Source organism: Candida theae (assembly GCF_024610275.1).
Source record: "Candida theae strain CBS 12239 chromosome Unknown scaffold22, whole genome shotgun sequence".
Taxonomy (NCBI): domain Eukaryota; kingdom Fungi; phylum Ascomycota; class Pichiomycetes; order Serinales; family Debaryomycetaceae; genus Lodderomyces; species Lodderomyces theae.
The window spans coordinates 130,581-151,027 of record NW_026261494.1 but is presented as its reverse complement, the minus strand read 5'-3'; the positions used below and the strand labels follow the sequence as shown (position 1 = coordinate 151,027).

General features: G+C 40.2%; 9 protein-coding genes across 9 annotated transcripts; 4 read left to right on the top strand and 5 right to left on the bottom strand. All coding sequences in view use genetic code 12, as the record gives it.

Annotated features, from left to right (window-relative positions):
- Positions 1-561: 561 nt before the first annotated feature.
- Positions 562-1,359, top strand: KGF57_005208 (uncharacterized protein; the record flags this gene model as incomplete). The annotated part of the gene is made up of 1 exon (XM_051754801.1): positions 562-1,359. One exon carries the CDS (start codon positions 562-564, stop codon positions 1,357-1,359), a length of 798 nt encoding a protein of 265 aa, XP_051606320.1.
- Positions 1,360-1,415: 56 nt separating this feature from the next.
- Positions 1,416-2,672, bottom strand: REX3 (RNA exonuclease; the record flags this gene model as incomplete). Its single annotated transcript, XM_051754799.1, has 1 exon — positions 1,416-2,672. The coding sequence occupies one exon, from the start codon at positions 2,670-2,672 to the stop codon at positions 1,416-1,418; it is 1,257 nt and encodes a 418-aa protein (XP_051606319.1).
- A 792-nt stretch (positions 2,673-3,464) lies between these two features.
- On the bottom strand, positions 3,465-5,759 carry AKR1 (palmitoyltransferase; the record flags this gene model as incomplete). The annotated part of the gene is made up of 1 exon (XM_051754798.1): positions 3,465-5,759. The coding sequence occupies one exon, from the start codon at positions 5,757-5,759 to the stop codon at positions 3,465-3,467; it is 2,295 nt and encodes a 764-aa protein (XP_051606318.1).
- A 265-nt stretch (positions 5,760-6,024) lies between these two features.
- On the bottom strand, positions 6,025-6,864 carry KGF57_005205 (DUF4112 domain-containing protein; the record flags this gene model as incomplete). The annotated part of the gene is made up of 1 exon (XM_051754797.1): positions 6,025-6,864. One exon carries the CDS (start codon positions 6,862-6,864, stop codon positions 6,025-6,027), a length of 840 nt encoding a protein of 279 aa, XP_051606317.1.
- A 679-nt stretch (positions 6,865-7,543) lies between these two features.
- Positions 7,544-8,419, top strand: KGF57_005204 (uncharacterized protein; the record flags this gene model as incomplete). Its single annotated transcript, XM_051754796.1, has 1 exon — positions 7,544-8,419. The coding sequence occupies one exon, from the start codon at positions 7,544-7,546 to the stop codon at positions 8,417-8,419; it is 876 nt and encodes a 291-aa protein (XP_051606316.1).
- A 192-nt stretch (positions 8,420-8,611) lies between these two features.
- Positions 8,612-12,217, top strand: KGF57_005203 (uncharacterized protein; the record flags this gene model as incomplete). The annotated part of the gene is made up of 1 exon (XM_051754795.1): positions 8,612-12,217. One exon carries the CDS (start codon positions 8,612-8,614, stop codon positions 12,215-12,217), a length of 3,606 nt encoding a protein of 1,201 aa, XP_051606315.1.
- Positions 12,218-12,247: 30 nt separating this feature from the next.
- On the bottom strand, positions 12,248-14,425 carry KGF57_005202 (uncharacterized protein; the record flags this gene model as incomplete). Its single annotated transcript, XM_051754794.1, has 1 exon — positions 12,248-14,425. One exon carries the CDS (start codon positions 14,423-14,425, stop codon positions 12,248-12,250), a length of 2,178 nt encoding a protein of 725 aa, XP_051606314.1.
- Positions 14,426-14,864: 439 nt separating this feature from the next.
- SPC3 (signal peptidase complex subunit) lies at positions 14,865-15,428 on the top strand (the record flags this gene model as incomplete). The annotated part of the gene is made up of 1 exon (XM_051754793.1): positions 14,865-15,428. The coding sequence occupies one exon, from the start codon at positions 14,865-14,867 to the stop codon at positions 15,426-15,428; it is 564 nt and encodes a 187-aa protein (XP_051606313.1).
- Positions 15,429-15,479: 51 nt separating this feature from the next.
- KGF57_005200 (uncharacterized protein) lies at positions 15,480-18,872 on the bottom strand (the record flags this gene model as incomplete). The annotated part of the gene is made up of 1 exon (XM_051754792.1): positions 15,480-18,872. One exon carries the CDS (start codon positions 18,870-18,872, stop codon positions 15,480-15,482), a length of 3,393 nt encoding a protein of 1,130 aa, XP_051606312.1.
- Between the last annotated feature and the right edge of the window lie 1,575 nt (positions 18,873-20,447).

Sequence of the window (20,447 nt, the reverse complement as noted above, 5' to 3'; positions counted from 1 at the left end):
CTCTTCTAATGTTTATTTTTATTTTTATTTTTATTTTGCACGTGTCTGTCACACACTTGAAGCTTTTGTGTGATACTCTGAATCTACAAGACACTTTTTCTTAACCTATTCTTTTTCTTTTTTTTTTTTGCAACCTTAATTACTTCAAAGATAATATTATATGTATTTTCAGGGAAGTGCAAGGGTCCTGTAATCTATGAGTAGAGAGCTTCTTCCAGAGATCTAAAAAGAGCTATATATATATAGAACACACTCTTTTACTCAACACACACGAAATAACCGTTCCCTCAAAGATTTTGTAGTCACTTATGACTTTAACAAAAAAACCCTTTCAGAACTCATACAACGATGAGCAAAGGCTCTTCTCCAGCAACCAAACTGATTGGGGACTCTATCATTCCGTGTCACAGGAAATTTCAACAGCTGGTTGATGTAGTTTTGTCGCCATACCAAAAAAACAAAAAAAAAGAAAAAAAATACAAAAGATGGCCATTGTATTTGATCTCAAAATGCATATCAAGCAAGCTCCAAACTTCAAAAAAAACAGCTGCTGCTTCCACAATGCACTTCTTAAGGTTATCCATCCTCACTGCTGCACTTGTCACAACGCCAGTTTGGGCCTCGGCCTCACATCACACTTCAAACCACCCTCAAGAAGAACATGCAATTTTCAAAATCACTTCCCAAACTCATGATAAGGCAACAATTGTCGAATTCTTGCAAGACGTAGCCAACAAAATAGCTATATCACCAGCACACCTAAACCGGTTCCATCAATGGACTACCTCATTAAGCTCATCATCCAACACCCTTACAAAAGAAGATAAGCAATGTCTTGACAATACCATCATCAAGTTCTATATCCGATCGTTGAAATTGACTGACCACATTTACGAAGCCAGTGAATGCAGAATCAATTTGAACCCCAAAATGCAATCGATACTCCAACCAACTCCAAACATTCACAATCTTTTGTTGAGGGATAATGATATGCTTGAGACGCAATTGAAATACGTCTTGATGGATGAGTTCAGTAGGTACCGGCAGTTTGAAAGTTACAGATTCAACAATTTCCAGCATTTGAACTATGACTTGTGTTGCATTATTGATTATCAACAGTTGATGCAAGTTGATTTGATGGAGACCGTTGTGGAGGCAAGTTTGGAAAGGAAAATACATGTAAATGAGGCGTGTGGGTTGAATTCACTAAACCCAAACTTTATTGGAACATCCATTGATTACATAACGACCCATGTGCCAATCAATGGTACGTTTTATTGCAAAAGGGGAAGAAGCTCAACTTGCAATAGGGCCATTGCCGATTCTGCAAATGCAAGGTACAAACTCCCCGAATATTAGAATTTTAATTATTGTTTATGGCATCAGAGTGCCATCCTTGAATACTGTCATCTCTTTCAATTTCCGTGTTTTCCGACCTCCATACGATCAATATGATACTTGACAATCTCTATAGCAGCTATAGAATCCTCAGCACTGTCATGATTACCAACTTGTATGTTTTTGCTCAAATACTTAAATGTCAAGTCTTTCAAGCTTTTTCTCGACGTAGGCGTACTCTCAAACTTTGGATACAAAATTGACGTATCAATAATATGATTATGTACCAACCGCAACGCATTCATGTCATTCTCCAACCCATGCCCAATCAAAATCGTATCCTTATCCATAACCATCCCTAGTTCTTGTATCATTTGATTAAAACTAACAAAACTGCCATCGATTGAAGATATACCCGAGAACCGCGTGTTGAAATCTACAACTTCTCCAAAAGGGAGAACATGAGTGTCCATGACTGTCTTTAAAGTGAAGTAGTCCACAGCAGTAACTCTCATCAATTCAAATCCGCACGTGGTGTACCCCATTTCGCAATCAATTCCCAATACTCGATATTTCCCTCTTTGATCAAAGATCTCGTCAGTTTTCACAAAAGAGCGAAGGCTTTGTTTCTCCTCCACGCTCAGGTTCTGATAAACGTGATATTTGCGACTTTCGCAAGGCTTGATATCTCTGCTGTCATCTTTTGGAGCCAAACAGCAATCATAATATCTTGTTTTATTATCCGGGTTTCGCCGTATCTTTCCATAATGAAATTCACATGTTGTAGGCTCCAACTGCTGGCTCAATTTAAACTCCGTATCGCACCGCTGACAGTTTCTCGTGATTTTAGTATATGGAGAAGCTTCGGGCACTGACATGACAAATCCATACTGTCTCAACTTTGAAATGGGGATTTCTATAGATTTCAATAACTTCAACACATCGTCTTTGGAATGTTTCTTGGTTTGGGCACCCAGTTGGAACTTTTCCGGATGTTGGAGTTTGTAAATTGCATTTCTCAATGTCGAGGCATAGGTTATATGCGTAGTGGTTTTGGCTATCTCGTATTCGATTTCAATTGCCCTCAAGTTCGGCGTTTTCTCAAACGGCTGCTTCCGTTTGATTATACTGGATATTGTTTGAATGTGACGTTTGCGATCTGGGATCTTCGCAGGATGCGTATTCACCTGCCTCGGTAAGATTAGCTCAATGTCTTGTGAAGCGGTTTCAGTTTTCTTAGTGTCATCATGAGTGTCTGATTGTCTGAATCTTTTGTTTGTACCATTATCATCTTCTGATGCCCTTTTGCGAGGGTGAATATCCGATAGAGACATCTGTTGTTGTTGTTGTTGTTGTTGTTGCTGGTGGCGGTGGTGGGGAATCGATTTTCGTTGTTAATATCAAGTGGTTGAAATTTTGCCGCCTCGAGCGCAACCAAATGCTCTCCAAATAGTCAAGTGCGATAGATCTTTCTTCAAAATGGTTTGTTCACGCTCCTTTGGCAGGGTGAGCAAGTCCAGCTCTATACAGGTGTACACACCATATCCAAAGCATCTCTTCCCTAACACCAACTCCAACTCGAGTTGCAATTGTTTCTATCGAAGACGTCACAAAACTTGGCCAAACCAGGCAAAACTCATCGCTCTCATTTTTCGCACTACAAGTATCTCTTTTTCTCAGCCAATTTTTTTTTTTTTTTTTTCACTTTTGTTTTACCCTTTCTTTTCTTCTTTTCTTCGTCGACGTACTTCATAGGATCATTTCTATAGTAGACGTCCCTCTTTGACTCTTCAAAAGAGCCACTGAATCCAACTTGGACGATGAGTTGAATTGGGTATCATTGCAATCAAAGTGAGAAAAAAGCATACAAATGGAATCGATGTAACAGTCGTCTATTGAACTGTCTCGAATTCATTTTCTCGTTAGAGCTTATGAGAGGCGCGATGATCTTTGCCTCTTTGTTTGGTTATTTTACTGAAAATTGGGCATGCAATGATATCTGTCTGACAAGTATTGGAGTGTGGGAAATCATTACATGGAGAGTTACCAATGTGTGTAACTTCTTTTCTGGATGCATCTCCTTGAAGATCTTCTATACAAACAAAACATTTTTTTATTTTTTTTTTTTATACGAGTTGAGTTGACAGTTTTGGTGGGTACTGGTAAAGCTTGTAATAGTCAACGACCTCGCCGTTCAAATTATTTTCGCCTTCAATAGGCAAGTAAAACACGTTTCTCCAGCTAGTCTCTCCAATGACCCAAAAGTCCAACCAATTCTGCTTCAATCCGTAATCGGTTGGGATATCAATGTACAAAGGGTCGACGCTGGTGGTTCGATCGCGGTTAAAAACAGAGGCAATGGCCATCTTTATGGTCAAAACAAACTGATCAATACCAAGCAAGTTCAAACATGTTTGCATTCCATTGTTTCTTCTGTCTGATCTAGGAGGCTGAGTTATTGAATCGGCAACCTCTTCTGGAACTGTAGAATGGTTCAGTCTGGCAGGACTCGAAATTCTCGAATTCAATGAGCTAAATTCCCATGTAGTTAGCCCACGCAAGATTTGGAAAGTCTGCACCAAGCAAAGAAATACTATCCAAACGTACTGCAACCAGCACCAAACCATCAAGTTGAAGTGAAAGTCATGATTCTTGTATCCATAACACAAGTCATCATCAATCAATTTACAGAAAAAGCTTTGGTTATCTTCATCATCAGAGCCAACCGCGTCCTTCAGTTTATCAAAGTACTCAATTGTCAAATGGGTAAACAAAAGAATGGCTAAATTGAGCGCATAGACAAACGTGATGAACAATTTGTGATTTCTAACTCCAATCTCGTTGTATACCCAAGGACAATAATGATCAAAACGGGCAACCAATTTTTTATTGTGCCTAGAATATCTCGACCGAAGTGGTTTACGTACAAACGTGTTGAAACAAAAGTGATCAGTATCAAACTTGCCGCAACTAAGTAAATCTTCAACTTGGGAAAGAATGACCGCATTATCAGTTGGGGTCGGTACAAACCCTGGATTGATAAACATAGCTTTGAAAAAAGACCAAACGAATACTGCAATTACCAACACCATAAACACATTGGAAAAGAAGTTGGAAAACAAAGTGGCAGGAAGTACTTTGAACACCCACACGATGATACACCAAAAGGCTGTAGCCGAAAAGATACCAGCCAAAATGGGTGATTTTGGAAGCGGTTTGTCGTCAATCAAATAAGTTGGTATTATGGTCTTATTGACGACAAAGATTCCAAAGGCAAAAACTGAAAACGCCAAGAACAACTTGGGGAATGCCAAGCCTTTGGATGCAGTGCATATACTTAGTGAAATGGGTAAAAGAATGAATGGTGCAAGATACGTCAATACCTTGCCAACTTTCGCACTGATCCATCTCACTCTTGGAGCCCAGTTGTTTTTAGGATCCAAATCCTTCTCTATCAAAACTTTTCGCCACACATGAAGGCAATTCATATCCTTTGCTATATCGAAGCTGTCTTTTCCCTGATCGTTTTTGACAAAGATGTCCGACCCTCTATCCACAAACGCCTTCATAACGTTCTTGTGGCCACGCATAAAACACCAGTGAAGTGGTATGAACATACTGTCATCAGTTTTTGATACGTCCGCGCCGAATTTTAGCAAGGCATTGACTGTGAATATGTCATTTTGATAGCTTGCCCAGTGGAGAGCCGTTCGATTTGACCCGTCTGGTTCATCTATGTACAACTTTTTCTTGCTATTTTGATCACAACAACTCAACAATAGGTACACCACTAACGTAATATTCGAGCTGTGAACTGCCAAGTGGAGAGCATTATAGGTTTGTAAATCGCGCAATCTTGGATCCGCTGAAGTGTTCGATATCAAGTACTGAACAATGTAAACAAGCCCGTTTCTGCAAGCCCAATGAAGTGGCGTTGCCCTCAATTCTCCTCCGTATAAATTGGGGTCCGCTCCATTCTCAACCAAATACTTCACCAAGGCAAGTCGATTGTTGATACATGCCCAATGAAGCCCGCTGATACCATCACTGAACGTATCATTCACTTTTATGGACTCCGATTCAAGCAAATCTTTAGCCAGTTCGAGCGATCCTTCTTGGCAATATCGCATAAAGTTGGCCAAGTCAGGATTCAAATCTTGTTCAGTAGGTTTCGAAGGTTCGCTTAGAGGCACCTCGTTCAAACTGGATTCCGGTTTATCAAGTACTCCATCTGTCGATTTAAGTGAAACGGCGTCAATGTCGTTTGTGTCGTGAGATTTGGATTGAAGAACATCTAACGGTATCGCATTTGAGTCTTTTGTCGTGTCGGTAGCTCCACTACCTCCGCTCTGTTCTTCTATTGCACCATTACTTGGTTGCTCTACCTTCGTCGTCTGATCGATTCTTGTAGTCATTTCCATGTGTTTGGAAAGTTTTATGAGAATGATCGAAATCAACGGGTTTACACTTGATGATTTTTTATATCCATCTTTTTCTATTTTTCTTCTTTTTTTTTATTTTTTTTTTTTTTTCCAGTCGCGCCGCGCCGCGCCGCGCTGCGCACACTGATGAGATTTAGTTGTTGCAAAATGTGTGACTTGAAGGTTAACTGCGGTTGGGGAAGTGTCAAAGAAAACTTATAGAGAAAAAAATTGCATTATTCTAAAACTATACAAATTTGTTACTTCAATCGATATTGTGATGCAGTAAGGTAGAATCAGTCTCTTTAGTTTTCGCATCAACAACTGGCAGCGGCTTTGATGAAGTAGTCACAGTGGCGGTGCTTGTTTGTGTTGTGGACCCGCTAGTGCCTTTTGAGCTAACACCTGAGGTAGATGATGAGATGCTTGAGCTACGAGGTTTTCTCTGAAGCAAGTCCAAGATTTGGTCTCCAGCTTTGATTGCACCAGGTTTGATTGTTTCATCCACGAATGGCTTCACTTTCTCTTCGACAAATGGTTGCACAGTATCGTTGATAAAACCTGGACGCACCTCATCCTCCGAAATTAACCCCCTGTTCTTCTGTCCAACTCTATCCAAGTGCTTTTCCAACAATAAAAAGTTTCTTGAGTTTGCTTTGTACCCAATTTCAATCAAACTTCCAATAATGGGAATGAACCCTAATGCAAAATCAATAGCAATATTCAACAAAAACAACAATTGCAAATCCAACGGTAATCCGCCCTGTATCTTTCTAGCAAGCACCAACAACTGCAATGACCAAAACGTTTGGATCACAGTACCCACAACCGGAACAACACTGACGATGCTAGACCAGCCAAATTGGACCCCTAGCAACTTGAACCAATAATCGTACCTGTAAGCTTTTTTCTTGAAAGCTTCCAAGATGCTCGTGTCATGTTGGGATATTCCTTCTGGTATTCTCCTGGTGATCTTCTTCAACTGTGTTCCATTTCTTTTCTGGACTTGGACATATTCGTAGTACGGATCCTCGACTCCCAACCTATTCCATTGATTGTCTTTCAAAAGACGATTGACAACCCATTTGACTATGAATGAAGACATTACTGGCGTAGATAGACTATGAGGGAAGTATCAAGTAATTTTTTGGAGCATTGCTATTTATAACAAATATTACATTTTAATGCTGCTGGCACAGTTTGTGAGAAATGACACAAAATCCAGGAGGATATGAAATTGAAATTTACTAAAGTTGCTACTTTACGAGAAACATTGCTAATGACTGATTTTATTACTTACTTACTTACCTACTTACTACCTACTGCACCATACTTTTGCTACGAGTTTACATCTGATGCTCCGAATGTGAACCGCTGTCACTTTTAGGATAATTTAAGTAAGTATGCGTTGTACATACATTTTGGCTGTGGATGATCATGCGCGACCCGTCTCGGTTTAAGCATGTGAAGATGTATCTGGAGATGGTTGTGCGGGATATAGTTAGGAGTCTCAAAGACTGGTTCGGGCTTATGTAAATGCTACTCTGCATCACCCCTCTCCCCCATCTCTCGTTTCAGGACCCAAAGTAGTTCTCGGTGTGTATAGATTAATGGCGCTCCACGCTTTTGAAAAGATTTAAATCCGCGATATTGGATTCACGCCGCAATTTACATATCCTAAATTGCTATAAATATCTAAAACACATAATCCTCCAGGTGACAACAATTCCTTCTTCCGACTAGACACCATCTCTCCAGCTACACAACTGTATTTTAAAAAAAAGATGGCCATTGTGAAAAGGCTCTTCATTAAAGCCTCCAACAATTACGATTCAAATTTCCAGATTGTTCCAGTGAATACGAACCAACCTCTCGAAATCAAGTCCGATATTGGAGTTTTCAAACTTTTGGTGAACATTAAGCAATTCGATGGCTCACAGCCACACTTGTCCAACAGCTTATACAACCAAGAGGATAAAACCTTTCTCAACGGCGAACAAATCGATTTCAATCCAGCTCCAAAGGACGATGGGAAGGAGCCCAACTTGAGAATCAAAATCGAATTCACACCGGAGGAAGACATCAAGGGTAGCGACTTGCTCTTTGGAAACGACTTCACCTACCCCATTAAAGACTACGTTCCTACCACCTTGATGAACACTGGGTTAAAGTTGTTCAATTGGTTTATCAACGATACTGTTAAAGGAGACGTATACAATGATAAACCATATCTCTACGGATTGGCGTTGAATAGTTTCAGCTACATTGGAGTAAATCAACCTAGACCCAAAGGTATCAAAAACGAAAACTCACAGCCAATGGACTACAAGGAGGATTTCAAAGATATTGTGGAACACCCACCCACAACCTCAAATGAGAGAAAGAAACGTTTCAACACTGCCGTCAAGTGCAATGACTTTACTTTTGACAAGGGGCAAAAGTACAGTTTCTATTTCGATACCGATTTCTTGAAATTGGCAGATTCAAAGTACTTGGTTTCCATTCCCAAGTTCGACTTCGATGTGAGCAGATACGCCAATGACACTTTGAATAACGTCAACTGGGTCATAAAAGAAGGCGGGTTTGACGGAGTGGGTCTCGGAAAATTGGGATTGATCATCAACTTTGCCTTGAAGACAGAAGAGAAGGATGAGCAATAGATTTGCATAGACAAACCATGTAGATAACTGGAACTCATTTGGTAGCTTTTAATTTTTTTTTTTTTTTAATTTTTTTGTGTAAATTACTCTTTTGTTTTGTTTTCACTTTTAAGGTGTGTGTGGGAAGTCCTCTATCATCACCTATAGGTCAGCACATCTTACGCCAGATCCTTCAGTCCAGAAAGCAGAAATATGTCTGAAAGGAAACAACATAGTGACAAAGAACTGGAGCCAAATCTACGGCGTTATAGCGATGAGCTAGAGTCCTCCATAGGTGCTATATTTGATGACATAGATTTCAATTCAATACTTAGACAAGATGACATCCAATCAAAAGCTGATGTGGAGACTGGTACTCGAATACCGAATAAAGAGATGTCCAAGAATTCTGAGAGCTATGGTGACGATGACATGAAGGACGCAATCAACAATGCGTTGAATGACGTTTTCGACTTTAAAGACAAACATGCTGGACACGAGACTTTGGGTGATGTGGATCATGCTCCAGAGAGTTCCCGTGTACCACAGATGGCACAAGACACGAAAGGGCCAAATAGCGACCAAAATAGAGATTTGGGCGCACCCTCAGCTCCCAAGAGACATGATTTAGATGATGTAATAGACAGCGTCTTTAGTGATCTTCTACAAGGCCAACCAGAGAATATTGAAGAGCCTCTTCAAGCAAATGTGTCTGAAAAAACAGACACGCCTCACAAGGATGGCACCACGCTTATGCTGGAGATAAACTCTTCAATCCGAACTAGTGCATTGTCTACAGAGAGAAATAACAAGGAAAACGCTCGAATAGAAGAGGAAAAGGACACCAAAAATGGAAGCCCAGGGAGGACAGAACTACAAGATAAAAAGCTTGAAGTGGAACACAAAATTAGTCATTCGTTGAAGCAAGGTAACCACGATGATGCCGATGACGATGAGCTAAATTCAGCAATCCGAAATGCATTGGGAAACATTTTTGAAAATGAAACGCAAGATAATTCTCTGGATAACAAAGGTGTGCTTGAAAAAGCAGAAAAAGAGAAAACAGAAAGACCAGTGAATCACGATGAAGCCTCCTCATTCATAGAAAATAGATCAGTAACCACTCGGAATGAGCCGAAAATTCTGCTACCCAAGAATCAACCAAATGATCAAGAGGGAGTCAAGAATGCTCCAAATGTGGTAGCTAGAGAGGATGTTCCCACTTTGAAGAAGAGTCGACTGCAACCACTAACCGATTTGACTGCGGTTTCAGATGAAAATCTAGATGAGAATTTAAAAGGCATAATAGGTCACGCATTCGATCAAGTATTTGGCAAACAGTCGTCTCGAGATAACAACTCGTATGGGGAACCAAGATATACAGTTGAAAACAAAGCGCATCAGATACTGGTTCCTGATCCTACAAAGTCAGAGAGTCATAGGGGGCCAGCTCCTAGACATGAGCTACGTTATTCAGCGGCGGAAGTGATACGACCTCAGGTTGCACAATCCGGCTCTCCTGCGACCCATTCCTCTCTAGTACGAAGTGAAGAGCAGGACCACGACCAATACTTAGTCGAGGCCATTGGCGCAGCTTTTAGATCTATAGAGGAGCAGGCCACCCCATCGAAACACAGCAGAGGTCTACAATCAGGTGCTGGCACTAGGGATGATGCGTCCAACTCGATAGTTGAGGGTAAAAGTAGTGGTAATATGAATACGCCTGTTGTACAAGAGAAAACAAGGGTCGATGAGACGGCAACTGACCAAGATATAGAAGATGCGATCGCTGATGCATTCAAAAGTGCTATGCTGAGTGCACAAGTGGGCAACCATATCAAGAGCAAGACCGAAGTTCACCATGCGGTGAAACCAAAGTCTCGCAAGAAATCAGTTAGAAACTTGACTCACGAAATTGCGCAACAAGTCCAAGACCGCTTCAAAGATGAACATGGCTCGAGTAAGAAGATATCACCAATGGCGCTTTCACTGTATGGAGATAGTCCTCTGTATTCGGGACCAATTCAGCACAATCGGACGCTTCAAGCTGCAATCAAAACCGCTGTCAAAAGTGCTGTTGGTACCGAGAAGGAGGACGCAATAGTTGACATTGAGGAGTTACAAATGAATGAGATTATAGAAAATGCCCTCAAAATGGCCGCCGAGAACCCGCAAGATCTCATATCCGGCTTAGAGATCGATCACATTGTTGGTGTGCATGTGGAGAAAAAGACTGATAACGAGGAAACTCCACGCAGGGACACCCTCGACCAAGTTATTGAAAGAAAAGGCAAGGGGAAAATCCATAAGCCCGCTAAAGATCAATTACGCGTACCACCATCTCTTGAAGGTAAGTCGAAGTTGAACCACAAGCTGCCCACTCCAGATAGGAATAACAAACAAACTGACATATCATCGAGGCTACTATCGAGAGAGGATGATACAAAGAGTTCATTGCTCTCAAACCCAGATATCAAGTCTCAAATATCGTCTGTTATGAGCTCTTTGACTTCAAAGATCAACAGCGGGGAGCTTGCTGATACAAATATCTTGTTCACAATACGTCAAATAACCGAAGAATTAGCTTCTGGTGGGACGTTAACTAGCTTCTTGTCAAACCAAGCATCTCTGACCGCAACCACGCCGGCTACTGAAAAAGAAGATCGACAGATACTTGCTAATGCATTGGGTATGGCTCGTATTTTCCTTCTCGAATTTGCAACTAAATCGCACGTGCAAGAAAAGTCAGTGAGTGAAATGAACACAATGATATCCAATTTGAATGAAGATTTCTCATCTCCCAGCTTGGAGCTTTCGATTGAACGAGCCGAGTTTATTTCCTCAATTGCCAATGCCACCTTAACAACACTTGTTGACAATACCGCTGATATACAGTATTCGGCCGAGGTTTTCAACGAAGTTGAAGAGTTTAGAAACTCCTCTCCCGAGGCTCGTAGAAGAACGAGAATTGGTAATCGAGAGAGAAAGAAAAAATGGAGAGAAGAAAATGCGGAACGGAATAGAATCATTGAAATAAGGACTAGAGTTTTGAAGAAGGCATTGACTGAGTTTGGCGAGGAGGACACTCCAGACAAATTGGAGTGGATAGAGTCAGAGATTAAACGGAGGAAAGAACGAAGATATGCCCGAGTTCAAACCGATGAGGAGAAAACAGAAGGGGTACTGAAAACTGAGAAGACCAAATCACAGGATGTACAAGGAAAAGTGCAGCATGTTTCGCAAGACAAGCGTTTGATCCACCAAGTTAAGGACGTGGTGAAAATATTCTTTGAAAAACCAGACAATCTGAAAAGCTCATCGGACTTGATTACAGTATCGAGTGTGCTTGGAGCATTATCGTTGATATATTCTGAAACAGTCAAATTCGATGAAGAGATTATGTTGGCTGGAATGAAGGCGATATTGAAAGCCATCACTACACGTGTACATATCCTCGATGGCCATAAAAGCAGGTTAAGCCTGGAAGCGTTGCGGACAGAATCGTCCAAGCGAAGGTTATCAGAGATCTTATTCAATGCAAAGCGTTTAAAAGTGGATCCAGATATCGTTACGTCCATCAGTAATAAGCCGCCACAATCAATGAGTATCTCCGATGGCATAATGAGCAAGCCGAGCCTACAACTACCTCGAGACTCCCCATTTATATCGCACAAGGTAGGTGGTGCAAATGCCAGTGCATCCACTACAGGCTTGCGAAAGCCAGGATCATTTCAAAAACCCAAACCATTTGAAAATCCGAGGAAAGACAAACGCAGCGGGGGCAGTTTAAGCTCCCCAAAGTTGTACTCGACTACGTAGATTATATATATATATATATATACAAAAGACTCAAGAAATGGGGCTTGTCTCACGCAACAACCAATTGTATGCACGCTTGTTGTTCAATTCTAATAACTTTTCGCCAAAATCATGTCGAATACTTTGATGATAATCATTGATCCATTGTATCTCAATTTGAGTCAAATAAGTTGTATCTATCAACAGACTAGCAAATGGAACTTTTGTCAAATATTCGAATCCCAAAAACTTGTCCCCATTTTTGGTTTTCCCAAATGAATCATCAAACTCGGTCACTTCAAGTTCGCTTTCGATTCTGAAACCAGCCTCTCCATCTATGTAATACCCTGGCTCATCTGTGAGAATGGCTCCAGGTTGGAACAAGTCAAGTTTGTCTGTATCGTTGATTGTTGGCAGGATATATAAAGGCCCTTCGTGGACCAATCCAAAGCTTCCAACCCCGTGTCCTAGACCGTGTACATAATCAAGCCCATGGTTCCATAATGGTTGACGAGAATACGAATCCAAAACGATTCCTGTTCCCCTTGATCCTGCAGGGAACTTTGCCGTAGCGACGGCCAAATGACCTTTTAATACTAGAGTGTAGTACTTTCTGAAGTCATTTGTTATTGCAGACTTGTCGAATAGGTAAGTTCTCGTGATATCTGTAGTCCCTTCCAAGTAATGTGCCCCCGAATCCAACAAGTATACCTTCCTCGGGTCGATTACTTCACTTTGGCCTTTCGTCGGAGAATAGTGAATTACTGCTGCATTTGGACCTGTCAGGGAGATTGTTTCGTAACTTAAACCTTTGAAATTCGGCAATCTTCTCCTTATACTGTATATTTTCTGGGACGCATCATATTCAGTAACTTTCACGTGTTTATTGAGTAATTGGTGCTCTAGCCAGGAGGTAAAAATAATGAACGCAAGCGAGTCCTTATACTGCGCAAGTTTTGCGTTGTGTGATTCAGTCTTGTTCTTGAAAATCTTGAGGTTTGCGATGATTGACTCATGAATGATACGCCTTTTACTGAACGAGTCAGGAATCGTATCATACAACGCCCACGAAGTGACTTCTTTGGTAGGAAGAATGATCTTTAGTTCGGGATCAAAAATCGTTGCTTGCAATTTTGATACGTCATGATAAAATTCAGCGTACTCGGCAATAGTTAGGCCATCTATCGTTGTCAAATACTTTTTCAAATCTGAACCACTATTTTCCAATTTTTGGTGGTCAACGTATAAAATTACCTCGGATCTTGTGATTATAGTGTACGAGAAAAATACAGGAGCAAAGGGTATATCAGTGTCTGCTCGTAAGTTAAACAACCATGCAACACTATCAAGTTCAGTCACCAAATAGTGCGTGCCCCCCCTTTCAGTCAAAACCGACCGAACTCTTTTAATTTTCTCATTAGCATGCTCCCCACTGTACTTCAAGTTCCATTCATAAATAGGTCCCAACGATCTCTTTGGTTTTTCAGATCCCCAAACCAAGTCCACAAGGTTTGTGCCAGGTAATGGCTTGAACACAAAATCTGAAGCATTATCATTAAAGTACTCTCCTAAAGAATAGCTGAGAGTCCTTGGATCACACGAAAGGACGTTACTAAAATTATTAGCAACCGCTGCTTTGATGGCGTACTGCTGCCAGGGAATATACCCTGAAGTGTTTTGTTTGTTCAACTTCCAAAGTTTGTGGTCAAGCTGTTTCTGTGCTTGCAAAAAATATCTCCCATCAGTCGACAAGATCGCTTCCCCTGTGAGATGTTCGGCATCGGCCAAAGTTACAATAGCAACACCAGCACTTCCTGTAAAGCCTGATATGAATTCCCGTCTTCTGTCCGACAAAGCGGTATTCTCCGAGTGATGCTCGTCCTCTGAAGGAATGATATACACTCCGATATTGTGTTTACGCATTTGCTGCCTCAATGCAACCAATTTCTCTCCCGGACTAAGCTTGGACACGGCAAGTAAAATCAGATCGGTAGGCAATTCCGGTAAAGGCTCATCATCATCCGAATAGTCAATTACTTCGTTATCATTGTGGACATTTGTGTTGCACTCCGACTGCCTCACAGTTGTGGGAAAACAAACTTGAAAGGGATTGAACATTGATTTGAAAAAGGAATGAGACAGAATGGTATGAGTTGAAATTTCATCCTCTTCCTCCAACTTTCTGGTTCTTGCCAACAACGGCTCCTTTTCGGATAAGAACAGCGACATGTTTGAGACCCGTAACGGTAAGAAGAAAAGAAAGTACTTACTAATCACTTGTTGAATGAATTCTTTCGCAACGTACCGATACAAAAAAAAATAAAAAAAAAGTAAAAACTGTGGTTTATCTTTTGCGCGGCACCAAAATCAACACAACCGTGGAGGTTAAACACCGAGTCAAACCTGTCATCAAAACGAAGCAAATTTGAGACCTTTGACTACAAGATGGGGTTGGACTTCTTTTGAGAAGATCTTAAATATGCACTATCACAATAGATCTGCCCAATGGTTCGTGGAGGGATCAGTCTCAAAATAATAACAAAACGACTCAACTCAATCCTGCTCAACATAGAATTACGCTACCACGTTATCAAAAACGACACGTAAAATTTTGACGACCACCACCACATTATCCGCTGAGGGAGACAATTGACAACTATATACCAATATGTTCAATTTGGCAACTCGTGTACAGTCAGCTGCTAACCTGGCATTGACGTCTGCCAGCATACTATCGGGACTAGTGATTGTCTTGACATTGCTCCAATTGTACAGAGACAACGTTTGGTCTATCAACACCACAACCATTTCCGATATAAATGCAAAATCCTCCGTCAAATATTCATTTCAGTATGGCTCGATTAATAGGAAGCCAAAGGAGAACGTGAAAGTTTCGTTTGATTTAGACACTGATTTGAGTGATCTTTGGAATTGGAACACGAAGCAAGTCTTTGTATATTTAACAGCAGAGTATCCGGGAAAGTCCAACGGTAGCTCAAACAAGGTCACGTTCTGGGATAAAATTATAAAAGACAAAAAGGATGCCAACTTGAGCTTGAAAAACCAAAGAGGAAAATATTCTGTCTGGGATGTCGAGAAGGGTTTCAGAGGAAGGAATGCAACAGTCAAATTAGAGTGGAATATTCAACCACATATCGGACCCTTGATTTACGGCGAAACTTCCAATGTTGGACATCTTGAATTTCCACAAATTGAAAGCAAAAAGCAGTAAAGTGTAATTATTAGTCTACAGCATCTATATAGAAATCATGCTATCTTTTAGTTACAAGTTTTGCTCGCGTCCGTCCCGATCGCTGGATGCACTTGGTATGAATATCTTTGTACTGTTGTGGTCAAATAACAACCGTCTCAATACATCTTTGCTTTTCCGAAGTCTTGAATCTCGCAAAGAGTTCAAGTAATCGACTTTGCCATTAAAGGCATTCAATTTTGAATAATAACTCAAATCGGAACTGTAAAACTTTGATATCTTAGGAAACGAGACAGGTAACAAACTTTTCTCTTTGCCATTTTCTCTGGCGTATTCAGAAATGGCACTTATTAACAACCTCGAAGTCTCATTGAAAAGCCTCGGTTCATTGGAAAGATCTCGCACAGGATTGAAGTATTCAATAAAATCAAACTGACTCATAGTACGAGATCCATATGGGGCCGTTTTGATGTTGAATAGCCTTCCAGAAGCACTTCTTAAAAAGTTGAGTCGTCCCAATCTTTTTGATTGAGCTTTGATTTTGCTCATGGACACGCCGAAATAATCCGAAAGGATTTTGAAATTATCGGCCACAGACTGTTCATCGTATTCATTGTACAAATAGTTCATGCACATTTTGTAACATAGCTTCTTTTCCCTGTATGATTCGAGCTCCAGAAGGTTTCCCTTGATCAAGTGGCCTTCAATTACTTTCATGATATCGAGGAAATGGATTAGGGGTCGTTGTTTCAACAAATGGGATAGAACGTAGTTAATATCAAATATGTTTGGGTGGAGTCCCATGCGTAGGGCATCGATGATTTCTTTTTGGTGATGGATAGTAAATGCATTCGTATCGATAAGGTGCTTCATTTTCTGTATTGTGAAGTAACTCAAGACATCGTTGAGGACAGGAGGGATAGCTGTAGGATTACTGTTACCCATCTCTCTAGCATGTTTAGAAAAGATACCCCAGTAAACCTCCCACTTTTCCTTCAAAAATGCACCATACTCAGCATTGTTGACTTCCTTATAACAATCGGACAAAAATAGGTCTATCTTGACTTTCAAATCAAGTGGCAACTTGCCATCAAATGAATCTTCACAAAACACCACAAATCGAGAGAATAAATCACCCCCTTTCCTTAGACCAACAGATTGCACATACTTTACCAAAATCTCACAGATTAAAGTACTATCCTTCTTAAAATCGAGTTCCGGGTTTGATTTCGATTTATCCGCTTCGAATCCGTACAGCTGAAGCATCTGTTTCAACATATCTGTACTGTTTTTGTAACTTCTATCGTACCTTCTATCAAATGACCTCAATGCTTTCATCACATGCACATAAGACTCTGCGCTCACCAACACGCGTTTTAGGTTCATTTCATTGAAAATTTTCATGACGTTCAAAGGCTTGTAGTTCTGATACACCAAGTTTTGCTTCATAAGCGGTAGAAACAATCTTTCATCTACCCGCAAACGGTAGATGGCTTGCCTCTTTGCGAGATTGTGTAATGTTTTTACGGCCCTCCCTCGAAGGTATCTTAACGAATTCGAACGGGAGTACTCGATGGCGTTTTGACGTAAAGAATCCATTACGGAACTTAAAATATCTATTCCACCGGGGCGAGATTGGAATAGGGTGAATTCGGATTGCAATGCCGAGGATACAATGTAGTTGATTTTAACATCATTGTATCGTTTTGTTTTCCGTGAAATGGGTTGTCTGTGCCAAATAAGATGGGTTTTCAATTGAGATGCATATATTTGCAAGTCCGAAAAAGGTGGGTTTGTCTGACCGTGGGCATAGTAGGATATCTCATCGGCTTTGTTGTACTGTCCAAGCTTGGTGTATGCATCAATCAAACCACTGGCAAAATCAGAGTCAATCTTTTGAAATTGATGTGCCATTTCCAAGAGCCTATCCAAATCTTTCAAAGCGCAATTGCGGGAAAGATGGCTAGCAATCAAACTCAATACTTTCCCAGACACCATGGGTAGTTTTAGGTGGGATTCTTTCTCCAAATACCTCAAAAGTGTTTGCAATATAGTCCCATTTGCTCCATCAAGAAACAAAATCTGGAAAACATAAAGGAAAGCATGCGACATGTTATCCACGTGTGCCCTTTTCTGAAGAACCAAAGAAATATACTCTTCAAATAATTGCTCCACTCCGTCTTGATTCTTCTGTCTTATCTTGGCCTTCATTCTAGCTATAAAGATAGACGCATTCATCATCAACCCTCGATCTAAAATTTGTTCGTACAATCGTTCCAATTCACTATCTGCTTCTAGGAATTCGAGTGCTCGCATGGTTATTCCGTAGTGTACAGTGTCAGGTAGATTACCCTTTCCATACATGTTCTCAAATCTATCCTGTAAAGATTTCCAATCCTTGTGCTGAACACATAAATCAAGGAAAATAGCTTCTTGTGATTCGCTGTCGTGTAAATCCTCGTTCTGCAAGTAAATCTCGTAGATCTTATTCTCGTCAAGTATCAAACATGCTTTCAAAGTGTAGGCAAGGTCCAAATGATTCAAGACAACTGTTCTTGGAAGATTTCTTTGCCTCCATTGCGCCAATTTGAACTCAAATAGCCGATACGTCACGAATGGTGCTGTCTTTGAAAGGTTTCTCATAATGCTAGTCAAAAAATGATACGAAACAGATTCATCATGATGCTTTTCAACAATTTTTATAACTTCCTGGAAATAGTCGTCAAATTTGTCGTCACTTGAAGGAAACCCAATCAATTGAAAGAGAGAATCATACTCAACTATCTTCTCATCAACAAACCACCTGTCACCCTCCACCAATTTTGCACATTTCACAAAAGTCTCAATCGAATGCATTCTCGAACTGCGACTGCTTCCCACAGCTAGAGAGTTTTTGACAAGAATTTTCACCAAATCTTTTTTTTCATGTTCAGGTATGGAGCTACTTCCTAATAACGACATCACCTCTTGCTCGTTATAGTGGAACGTGCCCGAAAGAGTCCTCTGAAGCCCCAAAATTGTTGTTACCTTGTCTAGAAAAGTTAGCTGGTCCTCAGGCACAATTTTCCTAATCGATGGTAGAATAAGCCTGTCATAAACATCAAAGCTCCCCATGTACAAAATTAACAACAAAAGTCTTTCCCTCCGGTTCAATATACTTTTCTGTAAATCAGGTACGACCTCATTTGTAGAGTTAGTCAAGGTTTCCCAGAACAACTCAATAAACGCGATCCCTTCATCTTGGAACTCAAATGATGTATCCACCACTTTGTAAAAATCCTCAGTGACTTTGGGTACTTGCTCAGCAGTTATATGAGCAAGAGTGGATATATACCCCATTCTTGCATCTTCATCAAATAGTAAGGAGGTTGCTATGCTGTAGTCATGGTCTAGGAAGCTGCCCAAAAATTCCTTTGTTGGCGCTTTCGAATGATTGAAAGTTGCATACAGTCGAGTGTTAATCATATTGCAGTAGTTTGTTTCCAAAGGTAGCCACGAATGTCTCGATAAACACTGTAGTCGCAGGATTGAGTGTAGCTCCTTTTTGTCAAAGCACTTGGGTGTCAGTGATTGCATTGCAAAACATCGTAATAAACTCGAATGCTTGCGAGACTTGGGGATGATTTTTAGAAGGATTGAATTATTTCGCAGTCGTATCATCATATGTTATATCATGCTAATGATATGGTAGCCTGATAACTATGTACAAGAATTGGTGTGAATGTAGAATGGCAGACAGCTTTGCACTCGTATGATTTGCAGATGAGAGGTGAAAAATTCTGTGTGCAAAATTAGACACTGAGCTACCAAATACACAGTGATGGTGATGAATCTTTCTACAAAAAAATTTGTCTAGTAGATTTGCAATATGTCAAGGTATTTAGGCTATAAACACTAAACTAGCTTCTTTCAAACATCAGTTCATCAATGCGGTTTTACTTTTCAGAGTCATTAAATCAGTTTTTTTTTTATCTGTAGTCATCGAAGTAAAACTTCTAGTACAGTGTGAATATTAAAAAATCATCACCAAAGCAAAACACACCAGTCAAATACTGCGTTTTCGATGAAGTGACGTTTCAAGGCACTAGATCAGTAGTATAAATGACCATTTCTCTTTTTTTTTATTTTTTTTTTTCAGGCTAGGATATCCCAAGTTAGTAATTCTTCTTAATGAAGCCACGCCTGCATGTTCAGTAAAAACGACCTTTCATCAACTGCTAACCAACCAACATTTCTAGAAATTTGTACACAAGAAATGCGACTCCTTCTCCTTATTTGTACAAAAGAAGGGATTGGTAGTGTGTTATGTCCGCCCGGTCGGATAAAATCATCATAAATTAAGTAAAGCAGAAATATCAATGGCAACAGTTCACATACCCTATATGGGGGAAGTTAGTATATTATCCCACTTTTGATCCATTAGATCCAGTCAAAGTCAATGGCTCATACAAGGCTGAAACTTAACGAATATGCTTATTGTCAACCCGTATACATTCAGTTGGAACAATTGGTATAATGCAATTAATCATCGCCAATGACACAGAAGATCTAAATTGGTTTATTGCTCGCACATACTTATGATTGAAGCTCCATCATCTCTTGACACATGCAAGTCTCAATCAAGATTCTGCTTTGAATTGAAATCAAAAGAAAAGAGTTGAAGAAAAGTTTTTTCTTTTTTTAATTTTTTCTTATTAAATTTTATATTTTTTTTTTTTGCAATGAGGAGGAGGAGGAGGAGGTAGCGTTGAATGAGCTACCATTACGTTGTGAGATTGGGATACTGCAACAAACTACAAGAGACGGTTGTGAGGCTACTATATATTTGATTGCAAGATTAAAAAGCCCGTAAATCCTTTCAAGAACTCAAATGAGACCATGGGTTTTTCTTTTTTCTCTAGCACTTGGGTATTGCCTGTTATGGTCATCACATATCGTTGGCATTCACACCTTATTTGTTGCTTGACCTCGAGGAAAATATAGAGGTCGGTAAAGAGAGACCTTTTGTCTCTTTCAATTGGGAAACCACTACTGTTCCAG